At 35.3% G+C, this 16,784-nt stretch overlaps 1 protein-coding gene across 5 annotated transcripts in view; it reads right to left on the bottom strand.

The window, feature by feature from the left end:
- Positions 1-16,784, bottom strand: part of ctnnd2a (catenin (cadherin-associated protein), delta 2a) — a 300,110-nt gene that overhangs the window by 136,184 nt on the left and 147,142 nt on the right. For all 5 annotated transcript variants that reach the window (XM_038286754.1, XM_038286751.1, XM_038286752.1 and 2 more), the window contains exons 9-11: positions 16,650-16,764; positions 15,532-15,664; positions 11,043-11,216 (exon numbers count right to left, since the gene is read on the bottom strand). In XM_038286754.1, coding sequence (XP_038142682.1) covers positions 11,043-11,216; positions 15,532-15,664; positions 16,650-16,764 — 422 coding nt within the window. The remainder of the gene's footprint in view (positions 1-11,042; positions 11,217-15,531; positions 15,665-16,649; positions 16,765-16,784) is intronic.

Genomic DNA, 16,784 nt, shown 5'->3' with positions numbered 1-16,784 from the left:
GTCCCAAAAGTCCTTGTGAAAAACCTGAGCCTCTTCAGAATCTATCCGTTTTTTGAGTCCTCAGTGATTTCTTTATGAGAAACATTCACTTGACATGAAATAATCTTTTTTAGTCACAATGACCATACAGGTGAGTGGCCTATATATTTCTCTAAAATTTACATTTTTCTTTACAGAGTTTCTTATGATTTATCTACATTTCTGTTAATATGTTTATCTCGCCTAAAGAATACATACCTAAAGCTTCATAAAACCATGTTATTTTTTTAACTATCTAAAAAATTCCATAACTGGAGGTAAAAATAATTATTTCTAATAACTTTTTAACTCTTATCTATGGACAATGTTACATTACTCACCTTGATGTTATATAATCAATAACTAGATTTTTTTAAAGCAATTACAAAAAAAAAAAACATTTAATGCATATTTCACTTAATTAACCTCATCTTACTCCTGTAAATCACATTTATGAAAGAGGCCTAATCCTTTACTTATAATATAATAAAGTTCCATAGTCTGTCATACTTTTACCTAATTGACTGAAAAGATCACTTCTCAGATCAAATGAAATAAGGTGGACTAGAGAACAATTAGAAAGTAATATCATATAAATCAAATTGCAATGACAATTTTGATAGGTATTTTGTTTTGTATCAAAGTTCATCAAAAATAAACAAGAAAGGTGATTGGGATGAAAAGAGAAAGGATTGTTGTCAAATGGAGGAAAAAAGATTTAGCTGATCTACAACCATACTTACAAAACAATTTTTATTTATGTATATTTGAGCTACTGATTACTCTGCAAGGAGGACTCATTCAGTAAACACTATGCTCATCATCCAGCCTATTTCATTAAAGCAAAGAATAAATGACAACAAAGCTTCTTCTTCTTAATTTTCTCAAAATTCAGGGTTTAAATTGTTTGATTTGTATGGTTCACTTGGACCCCAACATACATTCTGATGTCAAATTCGATTGATTTGTTTCCTTAAGGCTCTGACAGAGCACAGACAGCAGGGATCAAATTAACAGTATTCAAAATTTCTAAACCTATTATCAGAGCTACTTTTCAATTTCTCATAGGGTGAAAAGCCCGGATGTGATTAAGGAAACTAACCAAGCAATTCAGAAACACCAAGTCCAGGTACAGTGAACTAAAGAATTAAGTGTTGGACAAATTCAATATAACAGTTTCCAGTTTGTTGTGGTTGATGTACATCTTGGATAAGCAGATGCAGCAGGGACAAATTTTTAGGGCTGATAGGATTAATCATGATTAATCGATTACTGAAAAAAAATTCAACTAATTTAGTTATCGATCAATCGTTAACTGGAGTATAGAGACTGTAAATTTTCTTATAGATTGAGAATTTATTAGTAGGTTTTTTTGTTATTTATTTTTGTTGAATTTAACACATCCCTGCTCTACGTGATGGATGGAGGTTCTACAAATAATTCTACGCCACAAAAAAAAGTTTCTTTTTCTGTCTGCAGAAAAATAATGATAAAATCATCACCTCTACTGCTTTCTTCCCAATGTGTTTGCTGGTGAAATCTGTATAGTATAAGTCTAAAAACTATAATAGTTTACATATATATGTACATGTTTAAATACCAGTGGGTGTGGTATGCAAGTTAAATAACATAAAGATCTTTAAACCTCCATCCACTATAGAGGAGTGGTGCAAACAAATACTCAAAGACCTACAAGCTAAATTGACTGTAATTAGTATGATAAATCAGGCGCGGGCAGCAGAGGACATTTGCCACATGAAAGTGAGCCTTTCCTTTATCTTTGTTTTCATCGCAGGAATCTGTCACTCTCCATATTAAAGGAGAGTTTTGAACTCTCTCTGCCTCCTGGCCTGTAGATGTACGTTAGATATGTGCACCTTTTCTGCTGTTCTCTTTGAGCTATTGCTCTCTTGGGCTTGTTTTCTTTCTTTCATCTCTCTTCTCTATCACCCTCTCTTCTCTGTCCCCCTCATTAGGATCTTAGATCTCATTAAAGAAGGAAAACAGATTTTAAAGGGGAAAGGAGATTGGTTTAATGGTCTGATGCAAAAATCCTTCACGTATTTCTACTTCTCTTTATTTGTGCACAATTGCACCAGTGAATGATGCAAATTCAGTTAAAAGTGATTCAGCCAATGCAGGACTGCACAATTTCACACACAACCCTGCATTTTGGAAGATAGATAATCTGTCTCAGGAGCTGCATAATCTTATTTCAAATGAGAAATTAAATTAAAGGACTATTTTGTATTGTAATGACAGGAAGAGAATACAGCCTACACATTTATAGACACCTGAGAAACATGCAGACGTAAAATGAGAGCTAAACACTCAATCCACTGTTTAAGTAATGCAACTTATAGTTGATTCAACCTGCATTATATCTGTGCAAGTTGTAATTCATTTATAGCTTAATCTTGAATTAAATTACAAATGAAAAGTATTGTTAAAAAGCAAAGCTTTGAATGTTTTGAGAGGTTTAAATGTGTTCTGGACTACTGATTTTAAAAGAATATGTATCCATCTCTTATTAAGACACCACAGGGAGTGGTTTTACATAGAGAAATCTTATCAACACCAGTAGTTGAACCTTTTTTCACAGAAGGACCTGATAAATGGCAATGGCACTGAAACAAGTGATTCAAATTCTCACTACCTGGGCCACAAGCAGACCTAATGTTGAGCTATTAAGGAGAAAAGGAGTCACATCCATTCAGACGGCAGTTTTCCCCGGTGGTCAGGGTCATTAATATGAGCCAAGACAACTTTCATGACAAAGAAACAGGATGCACGAAGGCAATGCCAGAGGAAAGTTTATATATAAAAAAAAAAGAATTAGAAAATAGCAAAGAGAGGTCGGAGAAGAGGTAAGGATTTGGAATAATACAAGACAATATATGTTAAACGAGGTAGGGAAAGAGAAATAACTTTCAAGCCTTGCAGGAGAAGCATCAGTCATCCTGTGGTGCATCTGAATCATTTGAATGCATGTGTACACTGAAGACACTGTGGCTAAGAAAGAATAATTGCTTAAAATAGGCCACATTAACCTGCAGTCCTCTTGGGTGCTGCCCTAGTTTTACCCAAGAATGAAATAACGTGCATTGCAGCCAGCCCATATTTGTGACATACATGTTACAAAACCACACAGACAGAGATTCTTACAACAAAACACAACTTCCAGTGCAGAAACTTGTGTTTTTGCTAATTAAAATGGCAAAAAAATGTGAAGGGATCTGATGTGACTATTGTGATTTATCCAATTTTGAACACATCTTTGGATTTCCATTAGATATGAGGCACTTTGATTGAAGATAAACTATATTAGTTAGAAAACCATATTAATCACAGAACAGTATACATTTTTTTCTACTTTTTATGTTTTTAAACATTATTGTTGTGCTGTGCATTGTTGTTGATTGATGTATACCTAAGTTAGCAAGCCCTAATTTTATTGAAACTTGTTTTACATACCCATCCATCCATCCATCCATCCATCCATCCATCCATCCATCCATCCATCCATCCATCCATCCATCCATCCATCCATCCATCCATTAAATGTCATTAAAATAAACAAAATTACTTTTTATTTAAACCTAGAAAATATGAAAAACTATATTCAAAGTAAAGATAGAAGGTTTAATACATAATTGCTTGAAGATATAGATTTTATTCAATATTTTAAAGAAGCATGGACTTTATATTTATAATATAATTATCTCCCTGGAACATAAGCATCTTTGCTTTGGGACAGTGGAAAGGCAGCGCAGAGAGAACAACCTCATTCTCATCACAAAAGAGGGAAAAACCAAACCAAAAGGTTCAGGAATTAGAGGAAACAATTTAAGCATTAGGGGCCTCCCTGGGATAAGTAAAATTCATAAAGCATTAGTAGAATCAAATAAAATCATTTATGAAAAAAAAACATTTCTTAATAGAAAAACTTACAATTAAACATTTAGAACTAAGCAATAAATCAGGAAGCTTTTAGCTAACCAGCTTAAAATAAAAAAATAAAAAAAACAACAATTCCTGCTGTTAAAGACTCAAGAGGAAAAAATGTATATGATCTGGATAGTATAAACAGCTGTTTCAGAGACTTTTATAAAGCTCTACACTCATCAACATTAAACCCATCACAAAGTTACATTGATACATTTTTAGGCCACGTAACACTTTCTAAACTATCTGATAATCAGGCCAAGGTCCTTGATTCACTACTAACAACAACTGAACTCCAGGAAGCTCTCAAAGGCATGGCAAATAAAAAAGGCTCCAGGCCACAATGGATTTCCAGAAGAATTCTATAAAGTATTCTGGAATATCCTGGAACCAACATTCCACCGAATAATGTAGGAAACTAAGAAGAAGGGCAGAATTTCACCAAATATGAATTTGGTAAATATTATTCTCCTGCTAAATAATATCCTCTCCCTTCTACCAGCTACTGTAGTTTCTAGAGCTCTTGAAATGTTAGAAAAAGTAACCTCTTGTTTAAGCCACACAAATAAAACAGGCTTCATAAACGGAAGGCATTCATCTACCAATGTAGACTATTTCTACAATGAAAACATTAAAAGCAAGATCTTATCATTAGACACAGAAAAAAAGCCTTTGGTAGGATGAATTGGAAGTATTTTTTGCACACCCTGCATAATTGGGCATCCGCAACCGTTTCATAAATGGGTTTAAACATAAAACAGCTTCCCAACAGCATGCATTAGAACTAATAATCAAACTTCTAACTTTAATTTGCAGAGAGGCACTAGGCATGGATGTCTGCTCTCTCCCTCATTGTTTGCTATCTTTATTGAACCCTAGCTGCAGCAATCAGGCAAACCAACGATATTAAATGTATTAAAAGCAGACACATAAAGTCAGTCTTTTTGCAGATGATGTATTACTCTTTCTCCAGTAGTCAAAAACCTTACTCTCTCAAGTAATTAAATTGTTATAATCTTACTCAAGAATCTCAGATTGCTCTATAAATCTGTCAAAATCCAGTCCTACCTTTAATTGTAGTTTTCAAAAGGCCCTTAATATACAACTGGAGACAGGGAATATCAAATATTTAGATATCAACATCTACACCCACACCTACTATTGATCATATTTTCCTTCTGAAGTTTTGTAGGTGATCACGGATACACACCAATGCTAAATGCTAAGTTGCAGCTATATATGTAGATACTACCCTAAATAATGTGTAATCACCATAGTTTTTGCCTTCAACACACATGGATATCTTAGGGATACCTGCTGCTCTCAAAGCTTTCTCCTTGTCTCCTTTTTGCTGTTACGTTCTGTGCCTTGTGTATTTTATTTTCTCTATTTTCATGCACTCTTTCCTGTCTCTATCTCTTTCTTTCTCAACTTAGTTCTTGTCCCCTATTTCTCTCTCATCTTCCCTTCCATCTCCCTGTCCAATTTTACTCCATAAATAATTTTCAATAAAGCTTAATATACAAGTACAAACCTTATGGCAACAACCATAATGGTTTGCTTGTGAAAGCAAATATGTTGGGCTATCATCTAGCTCTGCGACATTGATACTCAGAGCTATATTGGCAAAACAAGACACAAAATAAGTCAGCAAATTTTTAAAATAACAAAAGTAAAAAAACAAGTAACTAATGAAAACACATACATACATACATAACTACATTTAAGAACTATTTTGCTGTATGGATGCAATTTAATTTGTCTTTGAAGCTTTACAGGCATAACCAATGAGATAATATATGTAGTAATATAAAATAAAAGTTTTACTTTGGTTTTATGTTGTCTATCATTTTCCTAGAAAGCATAAAGTAGACACTGTCAGTTCTGCAGTCGATTACATAAGGCACAACAAATCTAATGAATTGTCTATTAATACAACATTTCATTAGAAGTATATTCAGTTTACCTAAATGAGGTATTGTATCAAAAGTTTTCTGCCTACATAAGAAAATAGCTGCAACATTCATAATGTCCCTGCTTATAGGCTGGTAAATTGTTCAATTGTATTTTTCCTTTTCTCTTCTTTATTTTTAAAACTATAGGAATGGCAGGATTCTATCATACATCCGATTTATGCTGTCAAGTAGGTGAAACATACTTGACAGCAAACTTGAAACACATATTGAACCCATCAAAAGGAACAGAAAAGTAAAGGTATAGCATATAAAAGTGACTTTATTTTTTTTTTTCCAGATTTGCCTCATGCTCGTTTCCCCTCAAGCCTTCATCCATGACAGTTGAACTGCTTTTGTTATTCTAAGTAAAATGTAAGACAGCTTCTTCACTATTACTTGGTCAAAACAGTGTTAGTGTTATCCTTTCAGTGTAAACTGTCAACCTGTAATTCCATTTCTGCACTCAGTGGGGAAAACAATTCATGAGTTTCCTGAAAGGATTTACTCTACTATCACTATACTATATTACAGTAGTAGCCATTCAAAATGTCCCCACTTTCGTTGAAAAGCCTTTGGCTGATCCTTGGCTAGTCCCCAATTCCTTATTAGAAATCTAAAATATTCTCTCTGTCATGATTTGTGGACATTAATATCTAAAGAGAAACTTATCTCCTGGTTAGACCCTGTAATTCATTGAAAGATTGGAGTCAGAGTAAAACAATATATGCGCCCATGAGAAGGCCAGTGGCTGGAAGTTGGAGGGGATTTTGCTATCATTCGGCTGGCTTTTGACTGGCAAGGACCATTTTGAAAGGCTGCTATATATCATCTAGAAAAGAATAGGAGGTAAAAGCGTGTTGTTACAATGTTTTTTATTAGTTTTTTCTGTTCCTCACAATCTTTAAAAAGTGAGCAGAAATTACTGTTTTTGCTGGAATTGCCTTTAAGATCATCAAGAAATGTAGGCCTCCTGATTACAATTTGGTCATTTTTGATACCTAACACCCAGAGAAATGTCTCTCTTCCCTCCACGGCAAAAGAATGACTTATAGTATTAATTACATTGATCCATGCCAGCTTAATGAACCAATAATGTGAGCTTGCCATTGCCAAGAAAAGGCACTGTGACATAATTAATGACTTACCGCTCACTATGTCAGCACAACCCTTATCAGTTCATTATGAGCCATCACTCAGAGCATTATGAATCCCTATTAGACAAACTCTTTTCATTGCACACGTTGTGCATATGACTTTAAAACATGCATTAAAACCACCTCTTAATACACTGGCACAGTGACTAAGTGTGCTGTTATATATTTGGTTTACTGGTCTACCAATGAATATAAATTGACAAAAAATACAGGAATATCATAGATAAAGTTTAAAAAAGCCACAGGCTGCGGGTCAGTTTAATTAAAGTATACACATTTGTGAAAACCTGTTTATGTATCTGTGTCTTTATTATAATTGAGTTGCTTTAAAAAGTTAAAGGTTGTAGGTACCTAAATAGCTAATTATAGTTTGCAGTACAAATGTTCTATTTGAGATTTCTTACTTTCTTATTAATAAAGGTCAAAGTAAATTATAGAAAACACTTTATTCTCCTTGCATTTTTTTTTTAATCCAATGTATTTATTGAAACATCCTTTGCAAACAATACTGTGACATTACAGTCCTTTTTTTGTCCCTAAATGTGCTTCAGAAAAAAGAATCTGGGCTCAAAGTAAACCACAAATATTTACTGAGACAAAGATTGGCAACCTTTATAAACCATATATTACTGTTGTATTTCTGACCCAAATGCTAATGATAGCTATTTAGTCTAATCTGGTTAATGATACAGAAGAAGATGTGAATGGGCATGACAAACCTGGGTATTTCTATATTGCTTTAAGAGCGTAATGGGATTAACATGGCGTACCTAAACCCACATAGAGATAAGCTCATTCAGGGCCTATTAAAAATACATTGCAGGGAACAATGACGCTTTAGAGGGAGCTGTAAAATGACAGTTGATTTGAAAGGAAATGTATCCTACTGTGTTTTATAACAAATAAAAGATTTATCCATAAAATGTGTATTTATGAGTATCTTTCTATATGGCTCCTTTCTTTTTTTTTTTTATTATGTCCTTTCTTAAGTGTACTATTGGGTGCAGTTTGTAGGAATGTGGGATAGAGGATTTTTAGTATGATTCTGAAGGATATGTTTGCAATTTTGCTCCTTCTAATCTCTGATGGCAAGTTGACTAATTCCATCGACATTAAATGGTAGATCACAGAAAGAGGTCCAGACCAAGATAACCTGCTAGAGCCAGGTTTGCAGCAGACACCCTGGTGACAAAAACCATCCATCCATCCATCCGTCCGTCCGTCCGTCCGTCCGTCCATCCATCCTTCCATTCATACATACATAAATACATACATACATTTTATTCCCCCAGTGTTTTATTGTCATTACACTGTCACAAGTACAGAGCAATGTAATGAACTCTCCCGGTCAGCAGTGTGGGGTTAAGGGTCTGTGGGCTTGATCTCAGAACCTCTGGATTCCAAGCGCAATGCCCCAACCACTACACTGTCAATCACCATATAGTTTATTTAATTTTTTTTAAGGCTGCCAACCACTGTGCAGCACTAGAGGAGCAGTCTGGGGTTAAGGGTCTGGCTCAAGGAGCCTCAGTGACAACCTGTGGGGCTCAAACTCAGAACCTCAGGATTCCAAGCTCTATGCACTAACCATCTCCCCATACATACATTGATACATACATAAATACACACATACACATATCCATACACCCATACATGCATGCATACATCAAAAAATGCCATATATCAGAAACATGTATACTCCATGTTAAGAGTATACACCCTTAATATACAAAGAAGTACTTCAAAAACAGACCAGCTACATTTATATGCGTACAATTTATCTGATCCAATCTACATCTTGGTTGATCAGAGGTTCAAAATCTCTGTTTACATGGAAACTAAATGAAATGATCCAATCACAACGCCTGTACACATGTATCAAGATTCGGATCAGATTGAATCATTTGAGCATAGTTTTCCAGAAACGCTTCAGTAGTAGGGGAAGAAACTGCCTGTTTTGTAAACAACTTTAGCTATTCTGTGTGCCCCTTACATTTATTTTTCTTTATTTCTTCAGTCATGTATCTTAATGTAGTTCCAGACTTTTGTTTTAAGTGGTCATTTTAGTAGCCCTCTACAGGGGTAGAGGGCAAGATAGCATGTTCATCCTCCGCAAAACCAGGAGCCAGTGAATGAAGGTCAGTAAAGAGAAAACCATCATGCCGATGTTGTACACATGTGCAGAGGAGATTATTTTACTCAAAAGAACCAAGTAGACATGTATATTGAATCCAATGGGAATGGGAATGCGTGAAAAAAAATGTTGAAAAAAACATTTCTCTCAATCGAAATTAAGAAAAATTTCAGATCGGACCAAATCTGAATATGATCTTTAGTCTGAGATGTTTCCATGAGACATATTTGATCTGATGAGGCCTTCAACACACTTATTTCTGACAAGCTGGAGGAATTTCAAGAGAAGGCTAACTGGTCTACACACATATAAAAAAACGGTCTATTATAGGCAGCTTGATGATTGGTCATTTACATGTCCAGCCTCTACCAAAAAAAATATCTTTCTTTTCCAGGTATACATGTTTGTCCCTGAGATATTTCTGCCAAACCCAGAAAAAGTACTTCAAAAAACTTTTGAATTGCTAAGGGAAGCAAGTTGGGTTTCTTTTATTCAACACCACATTCCTGGTACAAACTTCTCAATGCCAAGACTGCAAGTAAAAGGCTGTTTCTGACTGTCAGAAACATCCAATCTGAAATCACATACCTAAACAAAGGTTTGCAGATTCAAGGTTTCAGTTATTTGTTAATCATTGAAAAGGTTCTTAAAAGAGCTCAACCACACTTTAGAAGCTATTCTTTTGTTGCCAGTATGCAGAGAAAGTGCCAATTAGGTTTCAGCTTTTATTCAGGTATAAGAAAAAGACTTAAATCACTAAAACTGGATTTTGACAGCACTTTATTACTCACAGAATGACTTAAGTTCTGAGTTTCAGTCAGCCCTAATGCCCCTTCAATATAAAATTAAAGAATCAGGCTGTTACTGTGAGCAGAGAAAACAAAACACTGTTGATTTTCTCTGAATAATAATTCAGATACAAAATCTCTGAAGACAAATTTATATTGAAGTCCATACTGTATCATGAACGAATGCAAACATTTCAACTTTGAGATCAAACTCCTTACATTTGCCACAAGAAGTGTGTAGGGCTGTATCAGAATTCACGATTTAATTATTTCATCCAGAAAAAAGACACACTTGTGAGGACTTTACATCATACCCTTCTGATGTAAAACTGCTCATCTATGTGGACGTATAAATTAGGAGCCCCCTGTTGATTGACATCATACAATGACCTTGAAATGCTTTTCCTTTGCAACATAGGAGCTGTTTGTATGAGAGGCTAGTGGCATTGGGCGTCATATGGGGATCAGTCCTTCAGCATATTGTTTCTTGGTAAATAATGATCATTACTTTTTCCATGGAATCAGGATTTAGACATTCTAAAATAGAATGTCGGAAATCTATTGAAATCTCAATCCTATTAAATCCCTTTTTTCTTAAATAACTAACAGCTATGAAGAGTACAAGAAAACGACGAATACAAATTGTTACAAAAATAAAACCTGTGTGTAAAATAATTACAAAACAAACAAGAAAATAATTTTAACACAACAGGAAAAGCAGGAATATGAACAACCAGAATTAATTGAAATAAATCTAATAATATACACAGCTGAAATACCGTAGGTCTGCTTTTGAAAGTTAATGTTAGCACCATAATTGTTTTTACACATATCTTCTCGGTCTATCTTTAGTCATTATGACTAATTTTCTATTCCTTGACTGATCTAAGATGCTTATGTATGATTTAGCAAAAACAAAACAAAACAATGGGAATAAAAACATGTAGGCGGTAAAACTCATTTACTAAGATAAAATAAATAACATTGAAAAAATATAGCTATCTGCTACAGTAAATACTGGATATGAATTATGCTTGTTTTTTTTTACCAGTGTTGTTGCGGTAGGGGCCTGTGTCTGGTCCCTGGCTCTGACTCAGGCTCCTCATAGGGCCCTTGTTGTGGTATAAACGTTCCTCATAGATAGGATCTATGTGGTGCTCTGGAGACCCTAAGGGCCGAACGGTTTCTTGACTGTGTTGACTACTGTAGGAGCCACGGGAACCTGTGCAAAAGAAAGAATAACGTTTTTATTAACTCATGATAAAATAAAACGTAAAAAATGTATGTGTAAACTTTGTTACAGAAACTGATGTGAAAAGCTAAGGAGTGAGCTTTACTGTCAATGGTTAAGTTTGCGTGATTTACAGGAAAATGTGAGAGTGAGGACTGCGCTAAATCATTAACACACAAAAACAGAAACATGCAAGAATGGGGAAAAAGAAACAGAGATTGAGAGAGAAAGAGAGCAAGGGAATGATGTGTATGTTTTTCATTTTTATAATCTTCATAGCACACGTTGCTTTTTTGTCAGCTGGAAAATAATGAGATGCAATGTCCCCTCGCTTGCTGTGTTTGGCAGGAATCCCACAGACACAGGGCAAGGAGAAAATTGACAACGGGCATTTGTTCACAACACTGCAGAATAAATGTAAGACAGTGGGCTGCCTCTGAAAACAAAACAAAGCAAATAAATAAATAAAATTAGAAAACGATTGAAAAGAGGCACACTCAGGGAATACAAAGGCAAGTCAGAAGGGCTGAGCTGACATGGCAGGAGATCAAAATGAGATCACACAAACACACACGTACAAAAAGCTCTGAGTGACAGAGGAAGAAACGGTCCAGTGGAACTAATGTCTTATCATATCATATTAGTTCTCAGAGGACTGCAAATTGTGTCAAGGATTTTCCAGAGGAGGATGGGATGGTGATTCAGGCCTCCGTGTAGAGAAATTCACACAAGCTGACAAATCTTATCAGAAATTAAAGTATGTGAGGCACTTTATCATCTTAGAAGTTACTGTTACGCTGCTGTTATTATAGCTCAAATGCAGAGGCTACAAAAAATCCACAAAGAAAAAGTAAGGATTTACCTTTTTGAACAGTAGTCATGGTAAAGTGAAAAAACAAGCCTAAAATATATACAAATACAAGCCTGGCAACATTAGATGCTAAGCCTTTTATGGAGAAACACAGCATATCTCTTAATATCCAAATTATTCTTTCAATGACTTGCTCAGTTTCAGTAATTATTCTGAAAAACCCCATAGGAAACTCAGCAACTTCACTGGGCATAGTTACTAACCCACAGAATAAAAGGAATAATAAGAGTTTCAGTATAAGAGTAAAGAGACACGCTAACTTCAAAGACTGAAGAAATAAAAAACATTTAAAGAAAGAAAGAAAAAAGTTTGAATAAAGCTGAGATACTGAGAATATTTATGAAGAAGCAGGGATTAGTGTCATAGACACACCCCTCAATACCATGACTCATCGCAGTTCTTTGCCTTCCACACATGCTTTTCATCTTGCTTTATTTCGCTGTTCATTTATTTTGTGCCTCACAAGGGCCCACTTGTATAACTACTGACCTCTTTTTTTGAAAGGAAAGACTATTTCAAAAGATAAATATTCCGTTTCAAAATGTTTCACTCGGTGAAATAACAGAAAGAGATCCTGTGTAAAAACCAAATATTGTCCTTTGAAGCCTTACTATTGTGTGTTTACAGTATGGCTAAAAATGTTTTAACTCACACAGCATCATTAAAATGAATTGATTATCAGGCAAAAAGTATTCATCAAACGGATTGGTATTTTTAAAAATATCTCCCTATATATCGTTTATTTTGCTTTGTTCCAATGCTGAACAGCTCCAATTCTGAAAGTCTTAAAAAAACTAGAAACATGTGAATAAAAAAATGTGATAAAAACAGAACTTATACTGCATTACAATTTAAGACTGATTAAATATAACAGCCAATGTACCCTTAGCTGCATTCTACACATAGCTGGTGTAATTCCAGAAAACTGGAGCAAAATACCTGCTGTAAATATATATATTAGTGAAAAGTTTCCAATATAAAAAATACTATCATAGCTTGATGATGTCAAGATACAATTATGTGGTCCATGGCACATATAATTCCGTGAGACACTTTACTGCATTTGCTGGCGAGTAATGAATCTCTCACACGGCTTACCAGCTGTGTGCTGTGTGTGCGTTGAACCACAACAGTGACATATTTAACGATTTACACAGCAACCTGTGTAGCAGAATGTTAAGTGAAATGCATTTTATATGGCATATCAGACAACATAAACATAGCTGAATTCCTGCTTCAATCCAAAGACATGTTCAGATCTATGACGGCTAATAAAGACGATTGTAAAATAGGCAAGACAAACTGTTTGCTCTAAAAACAGTTATAACACATTTTGAATGAAAAAGTGGAGCAAGTTGGAGGAAGGGCTCAAAGACAAAACACCTTTTTAAAAATGTATTTTAATAGGTTGTTGTTTTTTTTTACTTAATTTAATATAGTTGTTTTCAAGTCTCTGGCTCGCTTTTAAAAGGTGGCAGTTACAGTGTGTTTTGCTGACTACTGAAGATGTGAAAGTTTAAATTGCTCAAATAATAAATAAAATGATATAATAAGGCACACCTGCAGTAATAGGAAAGACAAGTCTCAGTACACTCTACAGTTTTAACCCAGAAACCATCAGGTAATTACCAGGCTCTACAGTTTTAAAAGTTATCTATATTAGATTATTAAAACATGTCAAAAGCGTGAAATTATTGTTCTTTCACAAAATCAGACTTAAATCAGAGGCACCCTGACTTTGACTCAGTTATCTCAAAAACTTTCCACACCAATCCACGGATCTTTTGACGGCTCGCAGACAAAGAGAATTATAGTAATTTTACACACACAGAAACTTAGATCTGTTCGACATTTAACTTAATGCATAGACAAAATTAAATCTCTTGTTAAATTTTAATTAGTTGATGCTTTATTTTCCTTTACTCTTTAAGTTAGGACAAAACTTAAATTGTTTTTGAACTCAAAAGTCTGCACTTCACAACCCTCCATTGGTTCATGTATTAGTTCAAATCCCTAAACAAAATATAAATAATAGTTTAATTCATAGAGCTAAACTATGTAAAAGTGGGCAATTTTAAAGTGAGGCATCAACTAGAACCTCAAAGGTCAGAACAAACATAAAACTATGGTTTCCAAAATTCAGAAGGAAATTAACAGAACATTGACATCTTTACCGTTACTTAACAATACATTTTAAAAGGTAAGAAAAAAATAAAACGAGCCCTCATTCGAGAGAACATTTCAACTATTTCAACAGGTGAAGATGTTAAAAGCAAATCTATTTTTTTATGTAATGTGTATCATGACTTTGTAACACTGTTGCCTTTTAGCAAGAAGGTCCTGGGTTTAATCTCCTGCTTGCATGGAGTTTGCATGTTTTCTCTGTGTCGGGATCTGGAGATCTGCCACCTGTCTCCAGCAGAGAGCGCTGTGGGCTTCCTGAGCTGGAGTCCTCAGCACACCTGGGGATCATCAGCTCATCAGAAGACCTCCCTACATAAGCAGCAGTCAGACCTTCCTTCGACGCCGCAGTGTTGACCTAGTTTGGTTAGCGAACCTGAGCCTCTGAAATCCTAGTGAATACTAGTTGCCTCTTGAGAGAAACTAGCCTTCTAACTTGTTCTTGTCTTCTTGCTCGCAGAACCCCGACTGAAGTCTGGAGCTCTGGATGAGCATAACCTGGAAATCTGCCTGCTTGCCCACGTAAGCCAAACCTGAAGATCTCAGTCTGGATTCGTCCGTCAGTTCTCTGGGAAGAGCTAGGAAACAAACCCAAGTCCGAAAACTCTCTGGCTAGAAGCTAGACGCTGTTGCTGCTGAGCTCTCTGCTACTTCCACAGTCTCTGGACCCAACCGGTTCCCCCTCTCAAAGGATCTGTTAGAACCTCTTCAAGGTACGATCAGAATTCAACTCACTCGTCAAGCCATAACCACCTGGCTAACCAAACTCTCATCTCTCCAGATATAAGAGTAACCAGTCCCGGACCTGCACCAGAACCAGTTCCTGATTAACTCTGTGTGTGTTTCCCAAATAAACATTGTTAAACTTTCCTCTGTCTCCGTTAGTGTTCTGCATGTGGGTTTTTGTTCATTAAACCAATCATGACACTCTGAGCATGCATGGATTCTCTCTGGGTACTCTGGCATCATCTCAGAGTCCAAAAAACACCACTGAAGGTTAATTGGTATCTCTAAATTGTCCTAAGGTGTGAATATATTTGTGCTTGGTTGTATGTCTCTGCAATGACCAGGATATATTCTGACTTTTGCCCATACACGGCTGGGGATAGAAACCAGCCCTCTATAAACCTGACAAAAAAGTAGAAGAAGGATGGATGGGCATAATTCAGAGGTGTGCCCAAAGCGAACAGTTTTGTAAATATTAACGACTCAAAAGAGATTTTTTTTCAGCTGAATAAATAAGAGATCTCTCACCTGCCAAACTGCCAGGTCTTTGTAGGGTAGCAGTAGCGTAGAGCTCGTGTGAGATCTTGTATTGGTCAGAAGCGTGATGAGCTGCCAGCCGCTTAGGAGACAGAGTGGCATAGCTTCCTATGCCAGAACTCATCTGCAAAGACAAGACAGTTTTACCTGCTTTGTATTATTTTGTTATGCAATGCTATTAGGAAGAACAGCATGATGCTTATATCTAGCTTCTGGCTGAGTAATTACTCAGCAACAGCTGAGTATTATTAATAACATCTGTTCCATCTCATTTCATTGCTTTCAGATAAGTTTGTTAAGGTTGGTTTCCAAATGTAAATGAGATGCTTTTAATAATGTAATAAATGTAACCAAAGTCCAAAACATTAATGTGGGCCTCAGTTCTCTGTGAAGAAGAAGAAATAAGCTAAATAAGCTAAAATATGCTACAGAGTAAAAATAAATAGGTCCTCTCCAGTAGTGGTCAATCCTGAACCCACACCACCCCACCCCCTCAAAAAAAAAGAAAAAAAAAAAAAAAGAACATAAGTTTTTATAATTTGGCTTAATATTTTAATAAAAAATTTAAATGGCAACTTTACATAAATCTTTTAAAAAGTTACATTTTCTTTAAGAATTTTGTTCATAATTTAAACACTACTGGAGCATAATTATAATAATTAGCAGATAAAGTAAAGCCTGTGATGGCCCAACAGCTGTAGACGTTGAATCAGTGCTTCATATTTTATTGTGTCATATGCTTTATTACCAATCAATGTGCTCATTCTTGTAAAAAAAATATGTTTGTTTGGTATTTTTTTTTTTTTTGTTTTTTTATCCACAAAATCTGAACATTAAAGTGCATATAGATAATATTTTAATACCTCAGCAACCTTTCTGCATGAAGACATCACTTGTCTCAGTTTCCCACATTGATTTGCTCCTTAAATAATGGCAAGGTAAAGAAAATGACCATATTAGCTAAATATTTAAATCGTTAATCCTTTAATCCACCATAAATGTTAATAAATCTGTAGATTGGCTTTCAAAATCCTTCTGCCACCTTTCAAAAGAGTTACCCCAAACCCATACGGATGCATTTGACTCCATAAGAGGATAAAATGCAGTACCTGATGAAGAGGAGACGATGATGAACTGTTTCCTCCTCCAGTTGCTGTAGAGTTAGGCGGAGATGCCACCCTCAGTGGTGACCCACCTCCTGCTGTTGTAACTGCAACTGTAGTACTGGACAACAACCAAAAAAT

Source organism: Cyprinodon tularosa, unplaced genomic scaffold (assembly GCF_016077235.1).
Source record: "Cyprinodon tularosa strain WSP-4 unplaced genomic scaffold, ASM1607723v1 ctg23, whole genome shotgun sequence".
NCBI lineage: Eukaryota > Metazoa > Chordata > Actinopteri > Cyprinodontiformes > Cyprinodontidae > Cyprinodon > Cyprinodon tularosa.
The sequence above is the reverse complement of the archived record's forward strand: the minus strand, read 5'-3'. Positions and strand labels throughout refer to the sequence as shown.